Source organism: Meleagris gallopavo, chromosome 15 (assembly GCF_905368555.1).
Source record: "Meleagris gallopavo chromosome 15, MGAL_WU_HG_1.1, whole genome shotgun sequence".
Taxonomy (NCBI): domain Eukaryota; kingdom Metazoa; phylum Chordata; class Aves; order Galliformes; family Phasianidae; genus Meleagris; species Meleagris gallopavo.
In genome coordinates, this window is record NC_139418.1 from 1994313 (window position 1) to 2017674 (window position 23362).

Here is a 23362-nt window from a genome sequence, read left to right on the forward strand (position 1 = left end):
TAAAAGCAGGCCTAGGACGGGCCACGCTCTCCGTGTTGCACAGCGGGGCCGTTGCTAGGAGACGGGCCGGCCGCCATTTGCCGCGGGGGTGCGGAAGATGGCGGCGCCGCTCGGGGGGCGGGGCCTGGCTGAGGGCGGGGCCTGGCTGAGGGCAGGGCTATGGCCGGTCAGGCCGCGCCCCCCGCCCTGTGCTGGGTGCACGTGGCCGCCGTGCTGCTGTGCTCGGTGCGTCCCTGCGCTGTGACCGGAGGAACGGGCGGGCGCCGGGGTCCGGCTGAGATGCCCGGCACGGCGTCCTCCGTGCCGTACCGCCCGATTTGGGGCACGGCTGCGCCGCCGACCTCGTGGAGCCCTGTCTAAGCAGGGAGGGGTTAAGCACCGGCTGCTTTCAGTCCGCCCCGTGTGTGCCAAGTTTAAATTTAGCCCCCGCGTGAACCCAGCGCGGGGCATCGGGTTGCCTCGGGGCTGGCAGCGCCGCGCGGCACCTGCTGCCACTGCCCGCAAACAGCCCCAGAGCCGGGCCTGACCCCGCGGGGGTGGCCGGATGGGGCCGGGCGCACCGAGACCTCCGCACCTCTGATCAAGGCCATTAGGCGATTAATTAACACCGTCCTTCGCTCGGCTCCAACAGACCCGGAGGCGTTCGGTGCCGGTTTGGTTTCAAAGCTCACGCTTGCTCCTGGCCGCTCGCTGTCGGGTTGGGGAATGTTACGGGAAGGATCGCTTGGGGCCGGGCTTCGCGTTCCCGGGGTGGGGACGGGATGGGGATGGAGGAGCGGCGCGGGCGCTCAGCCTCCCTCCGTGCTGCCGGGGGTGGCAAGCGGCACGGCCTCCGCGTGCTCCCGTCACCCCAGGGGATGATACACGCCCATGCGTCCCGTGGGGCCGTGCTGGCACCCGGCCTGCGGGGTCACGGCGCAGCAGCGAGGGGTCACGGCAGCACCGTCCCCATGGCAGACCCCTGAGCCGGGGGCGGCGGAGGCATTCCTGCACCTCCCGGCGCTTGGCATCGCCCCCCCGGGCTGGCGCCCGCCGTCACACATGTGATCGAAGCTCCGGGCACCGCTGCGAGCAGAGCAGAAGGTCGAGCAGCGCCGGGCCCGTCCCCACCATGATCCCCCGCGGCAAGAGGGACGCGGGCCGCCCTGCCGAGCTGCCCGACGGCACGGAGCGACACGGGTCCCCCTGGGAGGAGGACGGCCGCCTGTCCGTGCTGCCCCGCGACGACCTCCCCAAGAGCGTGTCCGACTCCTCCATCTCCTCCTACCACTCGGCGGGGTGCTCGGAGACCACCGACACCTTCAAGGACTGCCTGGAGTTCCTGGAAGAGGACGATGCGGGCCGCCTCACTCCCCCGCCGCCCTACGTGCCCCCCGAGGGCCCCCCGCCGCACGGCCCCGGCTCCGGTCTGCGGGAGGAGCGCGGCCGGCAGCCCCAGCTGTCCGTCACGGCTAAGAATAGCGCGGCGCCGGGCCGCGGGGGCAGGATGGGTCCCATCCGCGGAGATCGGCCGCCCGTCGTCGCCTTCGTGGAGCGGCCGTGCGCGGCGGCACCGGCGGCGATGCTGGGCGAGGGGCGGCGGGCCCGGAGGGGCGGCGGGGCCAGCGACTCGGACGAGGCCGACAGCGAGGTGCGGGCGTTGACGGCCAGGTCCTTCCGCAGCCTGTCGGGCCCCCCCGGCGCCCGGCTGGACATGTGCAGCTCGTCCAGCCTCTCCAACTCGCTGTCGGAGGACGGCGGCGGCGGGCGGCGGTGGGCGGCGTGCGGGGAGCCCCGCGGTACGGAGCTGCCCGGAGTGCCGGCCAAGGACCTGTTCGAGTGCGTGGATGTGGAGCTGGAGAGCGGCGACGCCAAGAAGGGGTATGGCAAGAGGAGGACTGTTCCCAAACGGCAGATCCAGCTGAAGAGGAAGGAGAGGAAGGAGGCGGGGTTCTTCCCGTGGGGGGACAGCTCGGCCCCGCAGCCGCTGCCCCCCGCCAGGAAGGAGCCCCCAGGGAAGGGCAGGGCTGGCGGCGAGGACTTCAAGTTCAACTACAAGCAGTTCGTGAAGACGGCCTCCTTGGATGGTGATGCCAGCAAGACCCGGATGGCTTCCAGTCTGGTAAAGAACGTGCTGGCCAAGAAGATGCAGTACGAGCAGCTCATCAAGATGGAGCAGCAGAAGGCGCTGCGGGGCAGCTCCACCTCCTCAGGGCCATCCTCGGCCGGCACTGACCTACTTGGGGACGGCATGGAGGGCAAGTCCAGCTCGCTGTCCAAGTCCGACCTCAGCGCCTCGGCCGAGGACGTGAGGCTGGTGGACATGGGGCTGGGGCCTGTCGGCGCCCACCGGCCGGCCAAGGGTGTGGTGTTGAGCGAGGCGACGCGGGAGAACGTCTGCAGGCTGAAGAAGACCTTCAATGAGCTCAACGAGAGGATGCGGTACCAGGAGGTGGTGCAGTGCCAGCGCCTGCCTGCTGCCGAGCCCTCCGCAGAGAGGACTCCCTACTGGCGAGCGCGAGCCCTGTTCGAAGGCCGCAGCGGGGATGGGAAGGTGCCGGCCGTCACCCCCAAATTTGAGAAGCCGCAGAAACCGTGGCCCAGCTTGAGGCAACGAGCCATCCGCCCCAGCAGGCCTCAGCTCGTCCCCTTTGAGCCCAAAAGCTTGGTGCCTCCCGACGTGCCACCCCAGAGCATCTTCACTTCCCAGGCGCGGGACGTGAGGTTGGGGCCACACAGCCGTGGGGAGGAGAAGCCACCGCCAGCGCCCCGAGAGCCCCCGGGATCTGGGATCTCTGTGGGTACCTCCACTGAGCCGAACAGCAAAGGCAAGGGGCTGGTGCCGCAGCCACGGGACGTGCGTAAGCTGCTCAAGAGCAGCTACAGCCTCAGCTTCGGCGCTGCTCGCGGACCCGCGGCTCCCAGCCCCAGCAGGGAAAGCAGTGGGGAGCCCAAGCCACCGTCCCCACTCGTCATCCACTGCACCTCAGTCCGACGCAGCGAGCCGACACCGAGCATCGTGCCACCTGCGGGTGGGGACGTGGGGACGGATGGCGTCCGAGAGCCTGCACCAGCACGCACTGAGGGCACGGCGGCGTCCACCAGGAGCCACCCAGCGCAGGGCTCACCCGTGCAAATCAGCAAGGTGCAGTCTGTGCGGAGAGAGGCAGCCACCAGCAAGAGCCCCCAGCCCGGCCCGGCCACCTGTCGCCAGCGCAGTGAGATCCATGTGCCGTCACTGGGGGGGACTGTGGAGGAAACGCACGTGGAGAGCCACCTCCACGTCCTGGTTGGGCCTCGGTCCCCGCCTGTGGCTGTGGAGGCCTCCCTGTCTCGGAGCAGTGCTGTGCTGAGGACGGAGAAGACCCTTCTCCTCCCACCGCCACCACTGAGCCCCACAGAGGAGGATGAGGAGCGTGGTCACGGTGTCATCATAGGGGACAGTGCTGGAGCAGACCAACATTGCAGCAGCGGGGACAACCCAGGGAGTGTCCAGGATGTGAAATCAGCGGTGAGAAGCACACTGAAGCCACCCACCTGTGAGCAGCCGGGCAGCCAGCTGGCCTCAGCGGGGAAGCACGGCCCCACAGACAGCACTGGCCCCACTGCACCATTTCAAGCGAGGGAGGCTGGTGAAGGTCCCTCTGTTCCCCCTGTGCCACTCTCCAGCAGGCCACTGGAACAGAGGGAGACCGTGGAGCACGTAACGAAGTGGCCAGGAGCCAGTGATCCACACCTTACTGTTGTCCAGGCAGACAACTCCAACTACTTGACAATTCCTGTGAAAGCCCCCAAACCTTCCCCAGTGCCAAAGGTGCCCCTGGTCCCCAGCCCAGGCACCACCTCCTTTGGGACCCCTTTGGTCCCCCACCCAAACAGCGTGTCTTTTGGGACCCCCTCGGTCCCAAACATGGCCACCATGCACTTCGGGACCCCTTCAGTCCCCAGTCCAGCCACTGCACCCATTGGGACCCCACTGGTCCCCCGTCCAACTAGTATGCCTTTTGGGACCCCTTCTGTCCCCAGTCCAGCCAGTGCATCCCTTGGGGCCTCCATGGTCCCCAACCTATCATCTTTTGAGACCCCTGTGGTCTCCAGCCTGACCAGCACATCCCTTGGGACCCCTTTGGTTCCTAGCGCAGCCAATTCCTCTTTTGGGACACCATTGTTCCCATACCCACTGGGTGCACCCTTTGGGACCCCTTTGGTCCCCAGTCCAGCTACTCCATCCTTTGGGACCGCTTCAGTCCCCAGGCTGCCCAACTCAACCTTTGGGACCTCTTTGGTTCCCAATCCATCCAGCACACCTTTTGCAACCCCTTCAGTCCCCAACCCAGCCGGCTCATCCTTCGGGGCTCCCTTGGTCCCCAACCCATCCAGCACACCTTTTGCATCTCCCTCTATCCCCAAGCGGGCCAGCTCATCCTCTGGGACCCCCTTGGTCACCAATCCAGCCACAACGTCCTTTGGGACTGTTCCATTCTCCAGGCCACTCAACTCAACCTTTGGTGCCCCTTTGGTCCCCAACTCATCCAACACACCCTTTATGATCCCCTCTGTCCCCATGCCAGCCAGCTCATCTTTTGGGACCCCCATGGTCAACAACCCAGACCCTACTTCCCTTGGGTACCCATCAATATCTAACGTGGCCAGATCTTCCTTTGGGTCTCCCTTATTCCCCAGCCCAGCCAGTGCTCCTCTGGGGACTGGTGTGTCCCCCCATCCCGGTGGGGAAGCCCCATGGAGCAAACCGCTCCCTGAGCCCCCCCAGCCCTCTGATGCTCTGGCTACTGCTGTGCCCCCAGCCCAGTCCCAACCTCACATGGAAGACGCTCCCCAGAGGACCGAGGGATCCTCGCCAAGCAGCAAGAGCACACCGAGCCCCACACGGCCCTTTGCTCCCCACCCATCTGCACACCGCAAGATGCTCGTTGATCCTGGCAGCGGAAAATGCTACTACATGGAAGCGCCACGGCAGCCCCAACTGAAAACACTTTACGACCCAGAGACAGGGCAGTACATGGAGGTGCTCATCCCACCGGTGCCTATGGCCTCGCACGCTGGATTCTACCACGCTCCCTTCAACCCCATGCTCTATGGCACACCCTACATGCCCTATGGCAGCTTCCCAGGGCTGTCAGCACCCCCGCTGCCCACTGTCTCCTCCCCAGCACAGCCTGACCCGCAGGGCCAGCCACCGACCTCTGAAAACCCCCGGGGCTTCTCCGGAACCTTCAGCCCCGATCCTAAGGGTGAGGGGCCACCTGCAGCTGGGGGTCCTGATTGTGGATACCTGGAGAGCCCCTATTACATCCCCACAGGGATGCGTGCCAGCCCCAGCCCCAGCCAGCCCCCAGCCCGTGCCAGCCCTGCTAGCACCGAGAAGGGACCACTGCCCCCGCTGTGATCCCCAAATGCAGTGCCAGCCCACATCGCCCTGAGCCCTGGCTGTAGGGACCCCATGGTTGTGGCTGAGCTGGTGTTGGGCACTGCCTGGGCCTGACTGGCTCCTAGAAGGAATGGGGAAAAGTGCCCCAGAGGGTTCCTGAAGTTGTAGGAGTGTGGCTGCAGCAGCAAAGGGACCATGTGCATGGCCCCGCTCCCCCCATCCTGCTGCTCCCATCCCAAGGGCGATGAACAGAGGCAGCGCAGCCACAGCACAGACTCGTGAAAATAGCAATAAAAGTGCCGGGCCAACATTAACCCTACAAACCCATCCGTGTCCGCGTTGTCTGTAAAGGGGACACAAGGGGCACAAATGTTCCTTTCAGGGCACATTCTGAGCAGAGCCTCAGGCACTGCAGACGGTGCCGGTGCACCGGTGGGAATGGGGGGTCACAAGGAGGAGGAGGAGGTGAGTTACTCCCAGGGAGGGTCTGGGGGAGGACGGGTATAGGCATGGCAGGATTGAATCAAACCAGAATTCTGAATTAAACCAAAAAGCATAACTGAGGGCCAGACGGCTGCGGAGAGTGTCAGCCGGATGCAGGTGCATCGGCTGCGCATGGGTGCCTGGGGGTGATACCTCCTGCGCCCGCCCCCGTTGCTTCCAGCATGGCTCAGCAGTGCCAGGGCAGCAGCATGCAGGCAGTGCTGGTGCTGTGCGTGGCCTTCAGCCTGGCAGCAAGAACGGGGGCCGAGAACACATGTGGGGACCCTGAGGCCCCATCCTCATCCCACAGCATCCCTGCGCCCCAGATGAGTGCTGAGGAGCGGTTCTCGCCTCACATGCCTGAAGCCCTGCGCTGCGATGCATGCCAAGCCATTGCCTTCCAGGTGCGGGGGAACATCCACCAGCAGCCCTGCACTGTGCCAAGTGCTTCTGGCTGCTGGGATGGATAAGGGGGGTACTGGGTTGGGAGCGGGGTCATGGTGCATGGAAAGGGGCTGTGACACATGCAGAGGTGTCATGGCACATGGAGAGGGGTTGTGGTGCATGGAGAGGGGTCACCGCACATGGGGAGGGGGGTCATGGCACACGGCCACATCACGGTCACTTTCTCCTCAATTCCTGCCCCAGCTGGAGGGGTGGCTGAGCCGTGCGGAGGCAAAGCAGGGCAGGAAGGCGCTGAGCGAGTCGGACTACGTGGAGGTGCTGGAGCAGAGCTGCTCGCAGGACTGGGAGCTGTGAGTGGTGTGACCCTTCCGCAGAGTGCAGTGGGTCCGTGGGAGCAGACCCCAACCTCACGTCCCCCTGCAGTTACGGCGTGCAGGAGCTGAGAGGAGAGCGGCGGTTGATGGGGCCGGGGCTGCCAGGACAGGAGGCGATGAGCGTGGCAATGATGGGGGGGCCGTGGCCGGGCAGGTGAGCACTGCAGGGATGGGGGAGGACATGGGAACATGCATGTCCTGACGCTTCCCACTGCCCGCAGGCTGGCCAAGATGTGCCACAGCCTTGTGGGTGAGCACAGCGAGGAGCAGCTGTACAGAGCGCACCGACGGGGTCCCACCGATCTGCGGGAGCTGCTGTGCCACGGCGAGAAGGGGCCGTGCGCCCACCTAGGGGGGTCCAAGGCAGGGGGCTCGGCCCCCCCCAAGGCTCTGCAGAACGAGCTGTAGCCAGCAGCCTTCACGTGCCGTCACTATGGATGGTTAATGCTTAATGCCTGATGACCTTTGGAGCCAACCGCGTACTGCAGCACCGGACACACGCAGAGGGGACGCCGAGGGAGGTGGCACTGCCGGCACCATGCTGGGGACGCCGGGCTGCTGCTGTCACCATCCCAGCTCCGCATCTGTTTGCACTCGTGGGGACATCCCCGGTGGCACCCGTGCCCCAATTCTGCTGTTACTCTGTAACCCTCCACCTTAATGTTTGACCAAAGTGGCGCGGGCGGCGGTGCCAGCCCTAATTAAAGCAGTTAATCGCTCATCCCTCACCACCACCACACTCCCTGGTTTCACAACCCGCAGAGTAAAGTCCTCCCCGGCACAATATAAGCCACCGCGCGGTGACATCCCCGCACTGCCCAGGATGGGGACCCGCTCGGGAGAACTGCCCCAGCCCCAGGTGACCGCGGCTCTGACCCCGACCCCTCCACCCGTCCCCATTGGGTGTTAGGGAGGGGGGAGGTGGGGAGGGGCACAGCACCTCGGGGTGGCAAAGGGTGGGGGGAACTCAAGGGGGTGAGGTCCAGGGGACACACCAGGGACGTGGTGAGATGCAGTGGTTGAAACACAGCACCTGTGGGGTGCTACAGTTGCCACGGGGACAGCGGGGACCCCACCACCATACACTGGGCCCCCTGGGGCAGCACCCAGGGGCCCGAAGCCCTGCAGGGGTGGCCGGGCGGTGTCCCCACGTCCCCAGGAGGCCTCAGCCCTGTTCCCATGGCACACCCGGCACAACACCGATCCACCCATTGCCTCTCCCTGCCGCCAGGACACCAGCCCAGCCCTCCCCCCCTCTGGCCCTCAGCGTCCCGCCGGGGCAGGCAGGGTGAGCACTGTCCCCATCCCTGTCCCTGTCCCTGTCCCTAAGCCCCCCGGGGCTGGCGGCGGGCTCAGCGCTTCCCCTTCAGCCGTGCCCTCCCCAGGCCCCCGTGGAGGACCGCGGCCCTCCCCCGGCTCGGCGGCAGTTTGACATGCTGTACCGGATCGAGGACGTGCCCCCCTGGTACCTCTGCATCCTGTTGGGCTTCCAGGTACGGCCCGGCCCCCACATCCCCAGAGCCTCCCACGGCTCCCCTCTGAGCCCCTCCCCACCGCTGTCCCCCCAGCACTACCTGACCTGCTTCAGTGGCACCATCGCCGTGCCCTTCCTGCTGGCCGAGAGCCTGTGCGTGGGCAAGGACCAGCTGACCGTCAGCTACCTCATCGGCACCATCTTCACCTGCGTCGGCATCACCACCCTCATCCAGACCACCGTGGGCATCAGGTAGGGCCGCTCCCCTCGCCCCCGGCCCGCGTGCCTCCCAAGGGCTGCAGCCACCCCTCCCACCCCGCAGGCTGCCGCTGTTCCAGGCGAGCGCGCTGGCCTTCCTGGTGCCCGCCAAGGCCATCCTGGCACTGGAGAAGTGGCAGTGCCCACCCGAAGGTAGGACCAGAACGCACCGATGGCAGCACACCACGCTGCCCGCCAGCCCGGCGCTCACCTCCTCCATTCTCCGTCCCCAGAGCAGATCTATGGCAACTGGGTGCTGCCGCTCAACACCTCCCACATCTGGCAGCCCCGCATGCGGGAGGTACGGCCCGGCCCTGCCCCATGTGGCCCCACTGCCGCCCCGCATCCGCTCACGTGTCACCCCGCAGATCCAGGGGGCCATCGTGGTGTCCAGCCTGGTGGAAGTGTTCATCGGGCTGCTGGGGCTGCCCGGCGCGCTGCTCAGCTACATCGGGCCGCTCACCGTCACCCCCACCGTGTCCCTCATCGGCCTCTCCGTCTTCCAGGCTGCTGGCGAGCGGGCCGGCTCACACTGGGGCATCGCTGCGCTGTACGGCACCACGATGAGCACGCGGATGGTTTTCAGGCCCTTGTGCCAACGCTGCAGGTGGCACCGGTGGCACCTGGTGACCCCTGGTGTCCTCAGAGCCTCTTCTCCCCGCAGGTCCATCGTTCTCATCGTGCTCTTTGCGCAGTACCTGCGGAACGTCACCGTGCGCCTGCCCGGGTACCGCTGGGGACACGGCTTCGTCCTGCTGCGCGTGCAGATCTTCAAGATGTTCCCCGTAGGGATGGGGCTGGGGAGGCGCTGAGGAGCACTGCCGGGGGTGTCCCCCTGCCCACATGTCCCCTTTGCTGCCCGCAGATCATCCTGGCCATCATGGTGATGTGGCTGCTCTGCTACCTGCTGACACGTGCTGACGTGTTCCCCAGCCACCCTGAGGAGTATGGCTACAAGGCCCGGACGGACGCGCGTGGGAATATCCTCTCGGTGGCCCCCTGGTTCCGTTTCCCCTACCCCTGTGAGTGACCCATGGCGACACGGGCAGGGAGTGGGCACGGCATCACCAGGGCACACACCCCAAGGTGGTGGCACATCCCCACGGCGGTGGTGCTCCCCTCAGGTCAGTGGGGGCTGCCTACAGTGACCTCAGCAGCCGTGCTGGGCATGTTTAGTGCCACACTGGCTGGCATCATCGAGTCCATCGGGGATTACTACTCCTGTGCGCGGCTGTCAGGAGCGCCTGCACCCCCAGTGCATGCCATCAACAGGTATGGCAGTGCTGCGGGGACGGGGACATCACTCTGCACCCCGGCAGTACCCCACTGCCTGCACCTGGCTCCCATTCTGCGCCCATGGCTGCTTCATGCTTCCACTTCCCGGTGGTGCAGGGCCACCTCCTCCCCACTGGCACACCCCCACACCTTGGGCACATCTCCAAAGCCACCGCAGAGAACGGCACCCTCTGTTCATCCCCCAGGGGCATTTTCACAGAAGGCATCTCCTGCATCATCGCGGGGTTGATGGGAACGGGTAACGGCTCCACCTCCTCCAGCCCCAACATCGGGGTGCTGGGCATCACCAAGGTACCACCCGACCTGCGCGCTCCCCATCCCCAGGGGGTCACAGCCACCTCCACGCACCGCCTGCGTCCCCCCGAGCAGGTGGGGAGCAGGAGGGTGATTCAGTATGGCGCTGGGATCATGCTCATCCTGGGCACCATCGGAAAGTTCACCGCGCTGTTCGCCTCACTGCCCGACCCCATCCTCGGCGGGATGTTCTGCACGCTGTTTGGTAACTGCACCGCACAGGGAGCAGTGGGTGGCACTGGAGCTGCACTGAGGACTGACCTGTCCTACAGCACTGCAGCTCCCACAGCACTTGGCCACACCTCTGCTTGCAGGCATGATCACAGCTGTCGGCCTCTCCAACCTGCAATTTGTTGACATGAACTCTTCCCGCAACCTTTTTGTGCTGGGCTTCTCCATGTTTTTTGGGCTGACGCTGCCCAACTACCTGGATGCCCACCCCAAAGCCATTAACACAGGTACCAGGAGCCCCTCACACTATTTGCCAGCAGCACCCCGGTGCGATAGTGCTTAGGGCGAGCAGGGCAGATCTCTCAGTCTGTGCACCTTAACGTGGCTCTGCTTGCTAACCTGCAATGGTAAGTGCACTTGTAGGGCAAATGTGACTTAAGTTGGGAAGGCAGCTCCAAGATGCAGCTCAACGAACCTCAAAGCAGCACAGGGAGTGGGCAGCAGCACCTCTGAACACCATGTACCCAACGTGGGATGCAGCACACGCAGTGCTTCCCATCCCTGCCCCGCTCAGCCTGTCCCTCCTGCAGGCGTCCCCGAGCTGGACCAGATCCTGACGGTGCTGCTGACCACCGAGATGTTTGTGGGAGGTACCCTGGCCTTCATCCTGGACAACACCATCCCAGGTAGGTGCAGCGGGCCAGGCGCGGGGCTGGGGTGGGCATCGCATCCCAGTGCACAGCAGCTGTGCCTGCCCGCAGGGACGCGGGAGGAGCGGGGACTGGTGCAGTGGAAGGCGGGCGCGCACGCAGACAGCACGGCCTCCGCCGACCTGAGGAGCTACGATTTCCCCTTTGGGATGAGCGCGGTGAGGAGGAGCCGCTGGCTGCGGCACGTGCCCATCTGCCCGCTCTTCACCGGCTTCGCCTGGCGGGCAAAGAAGAGCCGCGCAGCAGCCGATGGCACACAGGACGGCGCCGACGGGACGGCTGTCTGCACCAAGGTGTGATGGGGGTGGCTGCGGAGGGGCTGAGCCAAGCGCTGGGCTCCCATCAGAGAGCACCGCCCGGGCTGCGAGCCCTCCGCTCCAACACAGCGCTGGGGGAAGGCGCTGCCTGTGGGAATGGCAATGGCTTGGTTTAGCGTGGGGCTGCCGCGCCAGTGGGGCTCCCAGGCGCCGGCCTCAGCCCACGCTGCCTTCAGACGCGCTCAAAGCCCTGCTGCAGCTCAGCAGCTTCCGCCGAGGCACCGCGAGCACCAGGCTGCGCCGTGCCCTTGGCTCCTGCGGGGCTGCACAGCAGACGCAGCTGGTGCTGTACCGGGCCCAGCATTCAGAGCAGTCCGTTTTAAGGTTATGCATTAAAAAACATCCAAACCCACGGCCCCCGTCATTTCTGACACTGGGCTTAATGCTGAAACCCAAAGCTGAAGGCAGCGCTGGGCTGGCATGGCCCTGACACAGCCAGGCACAGGTGGCCTCTCCCTCCCTCCCCATCCCACGCAGAAGAGCACAAAGAGCGAAAGAGATCTCACGGGAGAAGATAAGGACGGTTTATCATAAAATCATATGACTTGGGTGGGAAGGGACCTCAAGGATCACCAAGTTCCAAACCCCTGCATCAGGAAGGCCTGCCAGCCTTTAGGTCAGATGTTACATGAGGTTATCCATAGCCTCATCCAACCTGGCCTTGAACATCCCCAGGGATGGGACATCCACAGCCTCCCGGGGCAGCCTGTGCCAGCACCTCACCACCCTCCCAGTGAAAAAATAAGTTAATAGTAAGTGAAGGAAGGAACAGGAGGGAGATAACCAACAACATGAAGATCCAAGCAATGCAAATGCAATCACTTGTCTCCTCCCATGGGCACACTGGTGCCCAGCAGGCTCAGCAATGGAAGAACCCTCCCACCAATTGGGCTGCGCCAGCAACAGCCAGACCCCAGCATTATCAGCACTGCTTCAGTCACAAACCCAAACACAGCACCCTTGGGAGAGCTGCACAGAAAGATAACCGTCCCAGACAAACGCAGCACAGACACAAAACAATTCAAAGCCAGCAGCTCCTAAAAGCCAGAGGCTGACTACTTTGTTTCACTGCACTGATTTTAGCACAAATTGACACATAGCCAGGGATCACTCCAACCTCCTCATCTGGGGTTGAACTCCTGGCTGGAAGCAGAGCCCTTCAGCACCTTCCTACTGACATCTACATGCCCCCAGCAGACACCACCACTGCATTCACCCCTCCCATAAACCTTTCTATATTATGGAGTCACCTGGGATAAGAACAAAGCACAAAAGCAAATCACAGCAAGCCTGGGTGTTTTGCAAGCTGGCTCCAACTGAAGCATTCAGCTGCCAATCGCCCAGAGCTGAGTGCACCTGGGCTCAGAGCCCCCAGACAGAGCTCAGGGACAAGGGCTGCAAGCAAACCAGCTGCCAGCCCTGCAGGGACTCTGCTGGAACCCCAGCTTCAGCTCCAGTCAGCTGTATGTGGTGCTCTGCTATTTCCCAACCCCATCTTTGGGGACTTGAACTTAAACAGTTTCCAAAAACAGCAGAAACACCAGAAGAGTTTTGGTACATCTGGGAAGGTCAGCAGATCTGGGAAAGGAAAAGGCAGCTCTGGCCAGGGAGGCCAGGAGATGAGATGGATGCTTTGCAGAGCAGCTCTCAGCACATGTGAATGCTCTGGGAGAGCAGATCTGCCAGCTGGAGAAGACTGGCAAAGCAAATTGGTTCTGCTGTAGTACTGGTGCAAAGGCAGTGCCTCTCTTCCTGCTGTGATTTCTGAGGTGTTCCCATTTGGTTTACCCAGAATTTAAGAGGAAAATAATAATAATAATAATACATATATATATATATATAAACAGCAAGGTTGGGCAAGGTTCTGATGCAAGAGTGGATCAAGGCCCCACCTGCAGGCTGCCAGGAGCTGCTGGCACATCCACCCCACAGCCTGCCCACCCCTTCCTGCAGCTGTGGGGCTTTATGACAGAACAGCACTGAGAGCACCCAGCTCCAGCTGCCCAGGCAGGGCCTCCCAAAGCCCGTGTCAAGCAGTGGGTTTTATATAGCGCCGTCAGCTGCTAACTGGAACTTCCTGTGCTGCCAGAACAGCGGGGCTGAACAGGGATTAGCAGTGATGAGAACGCAGGAAAATATGCTCAGGCAAACACACAAAGCAGTCGGGCTTCATAGGAGGGGAGGAAAAAAGCAGTCAGAGCCCCAGCTGAGACCGGTTCAGACTATCCTGTCACAAGCCGCCTTACAGACACCATATCTGACATGAACACAGAACCCCAGAGATTGGAAGGGACCTCTGGAGACACCCCAGTTCAAACTCTGCCACTGCAGGCTGCACAGGGAGGCATCCAGGCTCAGGGTATCTCCAGAGGAAACTCCACAGGAGGAGGAATACATTTCCCTGAGATGCACATTCACGAGACAGTCACCAAATCGTTTCTACTATTATTTATTTTTTTAAATATTTTTGAAAAAATATAATTTTTTTACAATATTTTCAACTTAAACACTATTCACACTGAACACGTATGGCAGCTTAACCTACCCAAGTATGAAGTTTAAGAAGCCAAAACTGTTCTAGCTTTATTAAAAGAAAAAAAAAAAAAAAAAGGAAGTCATTGTGCTGTAGACTATCGTGTAGTGATGATTAAACAAAGCAAGGGAAAAGCACCACTCAAATCACTAATGCTAGGGTTTGCTTGGTTAAATCCAGCTATAATAAAGTTGTACGCTAAAAGTTACCCAGACATCGCCATGTCTGTATGTGGGCTCTTGGAAGAAACTGTGATGAAACTCACATGTCCTGTAACATAATTAGGAAGTGAAACATTGCTAACATGATAACATACTGCGAGTGCAGGGAATCCCTTCCGTCCCACCGCTGGGATGTTAGTTCAGTAGCTGAGATCTATGACTCTGTGCAGGTCTGTACGATTTCTGTTACAGCTCAGGCTGCCCAAAAGAAGCATGAATATATATATATTTTAAGGGGAAAATGTAACATTAGTAACAATACTGATAATTCAAAGGAAAGTTAGCTAATCTGCATAACAATCAGATAACCTTGCTTTCATTTTAAAGTTAAGGCATTATCAGGTGCAAACTAGCACCAGTTAACACATCTTTAGTTAAAAACAGACCATCCAAAGCAAATTCCAAGTCCTACTTAAAAAGACAGAGTCTGCAGAAGGTTTATAAATGTGGTACTTTGTCTCAACTTGACTGGTGCTTCCTACCTCACTGTCTCCTTTGCAGAGAGCCAGGGCCCAATTATGTTTCCATTAAACTTTTGACAGATTTACTTAGTAACAGTCTCAGCACTTTTTATTGAGCATGCAAGACTAACAAAACTTTGGCAATGCATAAGTGTAACACAGTGACAAGAAGAGAGAGCTTTTACAATTAAATCTTCTAATACTGGCTTCACAGTGTGGAAATTGTGCTACATCCACCAAAAGAGGGCCCAGTCTACTCAAATATTTAAGTACTTCACCCCAGGAACAAACTCCTTTGCGTTTGGATTCAGATTACTCTTGACCTGAGGAAGGAAAAAACAGAACTCCAGTTGAATCGTTATTTTCATCCTCTACTTCTAAACTGAAATACACTTCCAGGAGGACAGCATTAAGAACATGCAGAGCACCAGGCACACTGCATGCCCTCTGCACCCACAGAAAGCCCCTGCACTCACTAGAGAAGCACACTCTGCTCGCACCTATCCATCCTTCATTAGCCCCACCTGCACACTTCAGTCAGATGAGGGCTCAGTGAGTAACAAAACAAACAAGGCATGCACCAGAACCAGCAACTTCCATTAATGCTGAAACAGCTTCTTCTGAAGTTAAGTTAAATGCACCACAAGGCATTTTGTTCTTAAGCAAGAAGAGACTTGCTCCAGGAACTTAAGCCACCCCTGAGAATTCAATGCATACTAGGTTGTTCAGTGCCTGTGTCCACCCCCCAGGGCAGCAGCTAATCTACAGTCAGTGTTCTGCACTTACAGGTGGGCAGCCAGCACCTCCAAAATAAGCCACTCACTATCAAAAAAATAAACAAAGAGAGGAGTAGGCTTTTGTGCTCTTGAGTCCCAAGCTGCCACCTGCAGCTGCTTAGCCTTGGGAAAGTTTATAGGCTTGTATCTGAATTTCACAGCAGTTGTGTGATATGACTGCGTGCTTCCTGTGCCACACACAAGGAACTCCCCATTTCGTTAAGGAAAACTTGTACACACTGCCCTTTCAGTTAAGCTCCATACTAAGAAGCTGTAGAGCAAGAAAGAGGGAAATAACCAGTTTATTTAGCTGCTTCCTTCTTCCTTAGAATTTCCACAAAGAGAGCTGCTATGGTGCCAGTGATCCAAATCAGACCCTGGAATGGTTTGTACCTACCTAATATGTAAGAGCTGACAAATGCAGAATTAAACTTGATGCAGTCCTGCCATGACAGCTCACTCAGAGCTCTCCACTCGCTGCCTCTCTCTCATAATGAAGTATGCATGCCCAAACCCACTTGAATATATGCCATGGCCTAAAAAAGGCACCACGTGGTTATGAAGAAAATCGCTGAACAGGTTTTATCACCTGGGGGAGCATACCTTACTCAGCTGCTGCACATGTCCCCTTCCATCATACGTGGTTTAAGAGTCCCTGGTCTAACATAAAGGATTTTCTATTGCTACTATCAGCAACCAAAATCAGCCATGGATAAAGAGATGCCAAGTTTTAGAAATACAACAAGAAAGTGAGTTTACCACCAGATCCTCCAGTGATGAGCTGTCACTGATAACAAGGTCATTGAACTGGTCCTGGATTTGATCCATTGTTTGTGGGAGATCACGGGCTGGAATAAACCATTCGTGCTCCTCCTCTTCCTCCAGCATCTCTTGGAAACAGCGCTCAATAAATTCTTCTTCCCACAACTCCTCTTCAATCTATTCAATGGGAAGAAAATGCCTTATCAGTAAAGCTGCTGAAAGCTTACATCTTCCCTTCAGTGTCTGTGCACCTAGCTGACCTCCTTTCTAGCCAAGCAACAGGACTTCTGGCAGAACACCACTGGTGCTGCACAAAGGCAAGCAGCTTTGTTTTTTTAATGTCAAGAAGTGCTTTGTCCCAGGAGCTTATGGCTGGAAGAGAACAGCAGCCCTAGCTGCTCAGGTAGCACTTTCTGTGGGGAGCTTGCTATGAGCTCAAGGAGAGGCAGAATGTTGGTTCCAAGTGACAGAACCCACTGGAAGGGAACCAGGGATGACACACACAGCTCTGCACATTCTGTGAGGCTCCCTGGGGAAAAAGCAACTGCCTGTCACCTGGAGCAGGGAGCAAGTAGCAAGCAGCATCTCTCCCACACCTTTATGTTTGCAGGGTGCAGTTCTTGTGAGTTCTTTATATGATGTTAGCAGTTGTTGGGATTGCTGCCCTGCTGTACTAAAAGCAGGGTGGATCAACTGATGCAGAACTGATACGCACGGCAAAGATTAAAGGCAAGTTTTGCTTGGCTGTTCAGTAAACAAGCTTTGGAGGGTGTTGATCCTGACAAACTTTCCATGTCCCGCATCAGAGCTCAAGAGAGGAAAGCTGGGAAATAGAAGCTGACTTGCCAAAAGTAAGGGGGTAAAAAAAAAAAAATATGATTCAGAACACATTCATTCAGTGGAAGCTTCAGTTCTCTTATTTTCCTTCACTCTGAAATCACACATGCACTCAATCCTCAAGTGGAAATTCAGTTACATTCCTGAAGTTAGTGTCAGAGCTCAGAATTCCCACACATTGAGGCTCCCAGTGATTGGGAACACACGCACCAGCTCACTTAGTGCTCAAGATGCACAGCTTCTGGGAAACAGGGACTCACACCCATGCTCTAAGTGACTGTGCAGAGAATTCAAACCCCACGAGACACTGACTTATCAGTTTCCCTGCTGGTAAAGCAGCCCAGCAAGGGGCAGCAACCTCCAGGCAATCCTTCCTGTGAAGGTTCTCCATCCTGTGTGTGTGGGCAAAAGGAAGCTGTGGGCACACAGCCACAAGCTAGTGTTACAGCAGGGCTTGTCCAGCTCCAGGTTTTTGTTACAGGATGCATACCTACACGTGCTTCCACTCTAGAAGTCATAAATGCTTAATCCCCAGATGTCTCTCAGTTAATGCTGCTCATTTGTATCCTCCAGCCCCTGACTAACTTGTTCAGCTTCTCACAGTAGGACGTGCCTCCAAAGAGGAGCACATCACACAGCTTGCTGTGTCCTCACCTCCTCCCCACCTGCCCTGCTCTCTGAAAACAGTGCACCTGAAAAGCAGTTGATTTGCCACCCACCTCCCAGCTCATTCCCCAGGTGCTATGCTAGTTACAGACAGTCCCTGAGGAGGAAAAACCCACCCAGCAGGAAGCAGCACTGAGACCATCCTGACACTTGCAAAAGAGAAGGTTTTTTGTCAGCATGCTGCATTTCAGATTAGCTGGGTGCTCCAAGGAAAGGGCTGCAGACATACTGTTTCCTAAGCTCCACTTGAGCCTGCAGCACATTCAGACTGTAAAGGAGTACAGAGAAAACAGCAACCTGAGTACAAAGACCAAGTAATCATTAAGAGAAGGGCAGCAGAAAGAGGGGGGCTCCTCCCTGCCTCTAACAGAGAGAAAATTGTGCCCAGCTGTAAGGTGGAAGCAAAAGTCCAGGCTTCCTTCCAAGCAGGTTGTGAAGACCAGCTCTAAGTTACTTCCACGTTAATTAAGTGTTAAGCAATCCTTCCAGGACTTAAGTATTAAGTCACCTAACAACCATGTCCGTCAAGTCCTGTGTGAACAACAGCCCTGCTGGTGAGGCAGGTATGCACCTGAATGCATCCAGCTCCAAACTGCAGCTGGCATGTTTGTACTTGTGAAACCAGAGCAGCTCGGCAGCCCAGTGAGACCAGTCCCTGCTGAAGTGCCACGTAAAGGCTGTCAGCTACGCTTCTTCCTCCCACCTGCAGAAGTGGGGAATTAGTGGATGCTTCAGAACAGCCTGCATCGCCTCCATTTTCACCATTACAGACAGTAAGTGTAAGAATAAAAAAGTGAATGAAGTTGCCTAGGAGCATTCTAGCAAACCAATCTGAAATCCCACCACAAAAGGATTCCCAGCCCTGCACCCCAGTCAGTAGGCACAGCACCACTCCCTACAGCTACAACACAGCAAGGCAAAGCACGGGACACTGGGAAAGGGAAAGGACTTGCCTGCCTGTTAAATTCCTCTTCGTTTTCCATCCACATGTACTCCGCGAAGGGATTGTCATCTTCGTGAGAATGACCATTTATGATCACATCTTCACTGATGATGCTCGGGCTAGTACTGCTGCGACTGGGATCTTTCATGGCTGCCTCTTTGATCTGAAGTCTGCAATTAAGAAATGCAGTAATTAAAGACGTGCACATTCGCCTGTCGCCCTGCCCGTGGAGGGCTGCACCTCCACATGAAGGTGCAGGTGGCTGCACTGTGTGATGGCACCGAGATAACACACAGAACAAGGTGCTCTGCTAAGTGCCAGGGCTCAGCACACCGCATCCACTGCTGGCCATTCCGGAGACTTCCCCAACTTAAACCTGAGCAGCAGCACCAAGGCTGAGGCAAAGTGATAAAATGGAGGCAGCAAGCTGGTGTGCCTGCCCACAGGCACCGCGGGACAAAACCCAACCTGATTTTGTCTTTTTCACAACAACAATACTGCAGCTTTACCATCAGGCTCACAAAGCATCCAAGTTCAGAGACCTGCCTGCTGGTATCCTGTGCTCTGCACCAAAAACATTTGTGCTGTAATGAGGCAATCCTATTGTTCTTCCCACACCACGCTTAAGCGGAGATACAAACGCTGGAAGAGCTAAGCACTGCTTGGAACTCAGACTGGCAGCACTGAGTACTTTGACAGCAGCCTACAGCAATGACGTTTAACAGTCAGACTTCAATGTTCATGGCTTGGTGTATTTTCAGGAGCTGTGCTAACCAGCAGCCCAGCTCTGCCTCACGTGGGCACAGCCAAGCTGTAACACCGGCCGCAGTGACCAGTACCCATTTCCAGTTTGGGACCAAACAGCACTACCAATTTGCAACCAGTGCAGCCGTGAGAAAAATTCGTTTGTATCTTATTCTCAAATCAACATCTTAGCTGTCTACATATCAAAATGACTCAGTTACAATAGATAGCTGCTTCTCCCACTATCTACTATATACACAAGAGAGAAGCCTCTAATGCTGCTACAGTAGTGGGGCTTCTCATGCTGAAATACAAAGGGAAAACATGAGCTGCTGCTATCCCTAAGATCTACAGACCTGCCACATCCCAGTGCCCAGCTGAGGAAAGCAGAAAGAAAAGGACCTTGCTGACTTTGCTCCACTCGTGGGTCCTAATTCAAATAATCTTCATGCAGAAGTCAGTTCAGCTCCCTGGCAGGGCAACAAATGAGACACAAATGGGTATTTCAGCAACAGAACACAAGTTTCTCTCGATGTCCTTTCCAAACAGACCTGCAAGGGATTACAGGCAGTGCTCAACACAAACCTGGGAAAGGCACGCATGTAACACCCCAACTCAAGCCTGAAATGGCTTTAAGCAGCTTCAGCTGTTCACCAGCTCACACACCATATGGACTGGAAGAAATAAAAGACTGCAGAGTCTAAAAAGCCTACTTAAAAAAAAAAATATATATATATATATATATAATTAGCATGTATCTTCTCATGCTTTCTATGAAGCACGCACCGGGCTTCCTGCACACCACCACCACGTGCTGCAGGTGAAATAATGCCTCAGCAATGTATGGCACTCAGGCCAAACTCCAGGGAGCTTCTGTGCAGAGAACACTGCACCCAGAAAAGTTCATAAAGGTTGAAACAAACAGCAAAACAACGACTGTAAAACCTTGAAAGGTTAATGTGTTGAAGCACAAGGAGCTTTCCTAGTTCCTAAACACTGGAGCAGAATGAGCTCTTTGGTTTTGGAGAGGGAAGAAGAGCAGTGTTTCGCATTTGGACTGAACTCCTTCCATTATTCTCAAGGACGATGTGGTTGATCCTCAAGAAAGATCCAGAGCTCCAACCAAACGTTTGAAGTTCGCGATGATGCCCTAAGTCTGCTAATTAACATATATATATGTGCATTTATTTCCAACAGGCACACATGTAAGCACTTATCCTGCACTAATAGCCACTAAGCCCCGGGCCAGTGCCTTAGTCACAGCAGTGCTGGTCCTTTGATTTTCTGCAGTTCACAAGACATTGCTGTTTCCCCACTCCAGTCAGCGACCAGCCTGTGCTCGGCTGTGAGGATGAGATCAGCCTCAGCTGTTTCAGGGCAATTAGGTGCAGGCAGCCCCGAGCACTCGTTAGCCCTGAGAAAAAGCAGCACCTAAAGAGGCTGCTGTAGGAAACAGTGCAGGAACCACTGCAGTGTGAATAGGAACAGATACACCTATCATCTGGAAATGGGTGGAGAGCAAAGGATCTCAAAGCTCTGTGCACTGCAACGGGACAAATAGCATCAGCAGTGCTATGAAATAGAAAAGTGGAGCGTTCTGCTATGGTGGTGATGGTGGAGATTTGGCCCCAAACTGTCCTGGGATGGGGCTGGGAAGAGTGCAAATATTTAAGGGGAAAAAAAATAACGAAGAGAACTGAGAAATTGCCTCCAAAGAATGGAACTTCCAGCAGAGCGCACCGCTCTGTGCAGGAGGGGCAGCTCAGACCTGTGCCTGCCAACGGAGGTGTGCCCACAGCCCTGCCGAGCTGCACTGGGGAGCTTAAAGGCCAACAACAAAGGAATGCGATCTGACACCTACTGCCGATAGGAAGGCGTGAGTCCACACGGCAGGGCCCCGAGCCTCGATAACACAAAGGGAAAACGAAAAAGAGGAGGGGAAAACAAACACGAAAACAGAAAGGGAAAAAAAAAAAAAAAAAAAGCGAAGAAATAAAAAAGAGAAATAAAGGGAGAGAACAAAAGACAGCGGGAAATCAAAGAGCAGCAAGACGGAAAGCAAGAAGAGGGCACGTAAAGACGTGAAGGAGAACAACGACAGAACCCGGCGCCTCCCGCACCGCGGCTGCCGCCCCGACAGCGCCGCCGCCTCAGGCGGGCACGGGCCGCCCCGCGCGGCGCCAACGCGGCCCCCCGGCCCCGGGCAGCGCCGCGCTCGCCGCAGGGGCGGGGCGGCGGGCTTTGTTCGCCCACAGGGCCGCCCCCGCGCGGCGGGAGGGGCCGGGTCCCGTCAGGCCGCGCGCCGCGGAGCCCCCCCCGCGCGGCGGAGCCCCGGATGAGCGCCGCAGAACAATGGAGGCGGCGCCGCGGGAGCCGCCGCCGGCGGGGGGCGCCCGGCCCGGGCGCCGCCTCACGGGGACGGGGCGGCGGAACGGCGGGAGGGGAGGAGGCGGGGCGGCCTTCGCGCTCGCGCCCCGCGGCGAGCCCGAGCCGCGGCCCCGCGCCGCTCACCTGCGCGCTGAGGGAAGGCCGCGCCGCGCCGCCGGCTCCGAGCTGCTCCGCGCCCCTGCGCCCCTGCGCTCCGCTCCGTGCCCGCCGCCCCGCTCCCCTCCCAGCGCCGCAGCCCCGCCGGACGTGAAATCACTTCCGCTACCTGCGTGACCTCACAGGCCGCGCCCCCCTCCCCCCGGAAGCAGCGGCGGGCGCGGAGCCGCCGTGGCCGGGGGGCGGCGCGCCGCGCGCTGGGAGCTGTAGTCCTCGCGCCGCGCGGCATGCCGGGCGCCCTCGCCGGGCGGCCATTTCGCGGGATGCGCCGCGGGGCACGCCGGGAAATGTAGTGCCGGCAGCAGGGCGAGCCGCCATCTTGTGGCGTTGCCAGGGAGGTTTCTCATCTGTCATAGAGGCGGCTTCCTCCATCTGTTTCTGTGTTCAGAGAGCCAAGGGTCTTCGGTGCACCTCCGCAGAGCTACACGAGTAGCAGAGAACAAACCGCCTCAGGAATCGCTTTCCTCAGTGAACTCATACTTCACATGCAGATCACTAAGCCTGCATCCAGTATTTCACGCTCTGGTTTGGCTTCCCTCCGCCCTTCTGAGGTACAAAGAGCAGACCACGCGATGTCCTGCCACCCAAGCGTGCTCCAGGAATCTCTTCAAGATTAAGCACTTCTGAAGCCTTCCTTTCGTCAGGCATCAGCACAATGCATACATGCAAAGGCCAGAGAGAGAACGCAAGAGAAAACACTTCTCAGCAGAACATACAAGGACAAACCAACAGTAACCCCTCCGATTTTGTTCTGCTGGCCCACAAAAGGAGATGGATGTTCGTGGTGTGACAGCAGAGCTTGAAGCACCCCGCTCACACCGAAAGGTGCTGCAGCCCTGCGCCAGATGGCAGCAGAGGGGCACTGACCAAACGGTGTCTGACGTGGCAGCGCGCATGAAGCAAAGGCGTGGAACTGAATTCCTGCACGTGGAAATAACTGCACTCAGTAACAATAATCACCAACCACGAATGGAGACCAAGCAGTAGAAATGAGCACAAAGTTGGACTTCACAAGCAACGTTTTCCTGCCACAGCAGTTGTGAAACAGTGGGTTACCTTTGCATATGTGGACTTATGAGTGTGGCCTGCAAGCTTTCTTTCATTGCTGATAAAAACATGTAGTAAATGGTGGCAACTACGTCAAGAAATAGTGTTCTGTAGCTGAGAATTTGCTCCGACAAACATTTGCTCTTTGTACCTGTTGTGGTTTTGATGGAAATAAATAGGAGGCATTACTTTAGGAGCAACCTACGTGCATCAAGAAATAAGTCAGACCTGAACAGTATTTTGTGTCCAAGCGTGAAGACCTGCACGCAGCCCAGCAAGTTCTGGCAGTACTTCCACTGACTTCAGACACAGGATTAGAGGTGATGGGAGCAAGAGATTTCTGATCTGTGAATTTGGATTACGTCACAATTACTTTATGCCTGGCATTTAGTCACTAAATGTGACCTAATATCTTACTACAATTCAGTCCTCATCAGTTAGAGTTAGGTTAGAGTTTATCACAGGCTGGGGACACTAGATGTAAGACCACTGAATGGCACAGCTACTGAATATGATTGAACTGCTAAGAGGAAAGGCTTCTTAACAAATATAACATATGGAGCTGCACGATTTCACTGCGTGAATCTCAGCAGTGTACGTTGTATGGAAGTAGTGTTAAAATGCTTGGGGGGACCTCGCACTTCTGTCCTCTTGTTTAAAATTCTCATCTACCAGTTT

The 23362-nt window shown here is 57.6% G+C and overlaps 4 protein-coding genes across 7 annotated transcripts; 3 read left to right on the plus strand and 1 right to left on the minus strand.

Moving 5' to 3' along the window:
* The first annotated feature begins 59 nt into the window (after positions 1-59).
* On the plus strand, positions 60-5695 carry PROB1 (proline rich basic protein 1). The gene has a single exon (XM_010718855.4). The coding sequence runs from the start codon at positions 1112-1114 to the stop codon at positions 5384-5386; it is 4275 nt and encodes a 1424-aa protein (XP_010717157.3). The 5' UTR covers positions 60-1111; the 3' UTR covers positions 5387-5695.
* A 304-nt stretch (positions 5696-5999) lies between these two features.
* On the plus strand, positions 6000-7351 carry MZB1 (marginal zone B and B1 cell specific protein). Its single transcript, XM_010718856.4, has 4 exons — positions 6000-6255; positions 6500-6606; positions 6680-6784; positions 6852-7351. Exons 1-4 carry the CDS (start codon positions 6034-6036, stop codon positions 7036-7038), a joined length of 621 nt encoding a protein of 206 aa, XP_010717158.1. The 5' UTR covers positions 6000-6033; the 3' UTR covers positions 7039-7351.
* Positions 7352-7385: 34 nt separating this feature from the next.
* On the plus strand, positions 7386-11502 carry SLC23A1 (solute carrier family 23 member 1). Of its 2 annotated transcripts, none has more exons than XM_085236893.1 (15): positions 7386-7489; positions 7862-7918; positions 8001-8123; positions 8199-8356; positions 8427-8515; positions 8596-8663; positions 8731-8912; positions 9027-9147; positions 9228-9384; positions 9487-9634; positions 9844-9949; positions 10028-10157; positions 10267-10410; positions 10714-10809; positions 10885-11502. In XM_085236893.1, exons 1-15 carry the CDS (start codon positions 7454-7456, stop codon positions 11130-11132), a joined length of 1863 nt encoding a protein of 620 aa, XP_085093019.1. In that variant the 5' UTR covers positions 7386-7453; the 3' UTR covers positions 11133-11502. The 2 variants fall into 2 exon arrangements, with proteins under 2 accessions (XP_085093019.1, XP_010717159.1); XM_010718857.2 differs by having other exon boundaries at positions 7387-7489; positions 8016-8123.
* Positions 11503-13583: 2081 nt separating this feature from the next.
* Positions 13584-21762, minus strand: PAIP2 (poly(A) binding protein interacting protein 2). 3 transcript variants are annotated; one of them, XM_085236896.1, is made up of 5 exons: positions 21605-21692; positions 19496-19563; positions 18360-18519; positions 15901-16080; positions 13584-14688 (listed from the first exon to the last, which is right to left on the minus strand). In XM_085236896.1, exons 3-5 carry the CDS (start codon positions 18495-18497, stop codon positions 14623-14625), a joined length of 384 nt encoding a protein of 127 aa, XP_085093022.1. In that variant the 5' UTR covers positions 18498-18519; positions 19496-19563; positions 21605-21692; the 3' UTR covers positions 13584-14622. The 3 variants fall into 3 exon arrangements, with proteins under 3 accessions (XP_085093022.1, XP_085093023.1, XP_085093021.1); XM_085236897.1 differs by having other exon boundaries at positions 19450-19563; positions 21605-21621; XM_085236895.1 differs by lacking the exon at positions 19496-19563 and having other exon boundaries at positions 21605-21762.
* Between the last annotated feature and the right edge of the window lie 1600 nt (positions 21763-23362).

Coding starts and splice junctions, on each gene's coding strand:
- PROB1 (XM_010718855.4), top strand. CDS start 1,112: ATGATCCCCCGCGGCAAGAGGGACGCGGGCCGCCCTGCCGAGCTGCCC.
- MZB1 (XM_010718856.4), top strand. CDS start 6,034: ATGGCTCAGCAGTGCCAGGGCAGCAGCATGCAGGCAGTGCTGGTGCTG. Junction 6,256..6,499: donor GCCAAGCCATTGCCTTCCAG/GTGCGGGGGAAC, acceptor TTCCTGCCCCAG/CTGGAGGGGTGGCTGAGCCG. Junction 6,607..6,679: donor TGCTCGCAGGACTGGGAGCT/GTGAGTGGTGTG, acceptor GTCCCCCTGCAG/TTACGGCGTGCAGGAGCTGA.
- SLC23A1 (XM_085236893.1), top strand. CDS start 7,454: ATGGGGACCCGCTCGGGAGAACTGCCCCAGCCCCAG. Junction 10,158..10,266: donor GATGTTCTGCACGCTGTTTG/GTAACTGCACCG, acceptor CTCTGCTTGCAG/GCATGATCACAGCTGTCGGC. Junction 10,810..10,884: donor CCTGGACAACACCATCCCAG/GTAGGTGCAGCG, acceptor GCCTGCCCGCAG/GGACGCGGGAGGAGCGGGGA.
- PAIP2 (XM_085236895.1), bottom strand. CDS start 18,497: ATGAAAGATCCCAGTCGCAGCAGTACTAGCCCGAGCATCATCAGTGAA. Junction 16,081..18,359: donor AAGAGGAATTTAACAGGCAG/GCAAGTCCTTTC, acceptor CCCATTGAATAG/ATTGAAGAGGAGTTGTGGGA. Junction 14,689..15,900: donor CATCACTGGAGGATCTGGTG/GTAAACTCACTT, acceptor TTCCTTCCTCAG/GTCAAGAGTAATCTGAATCC.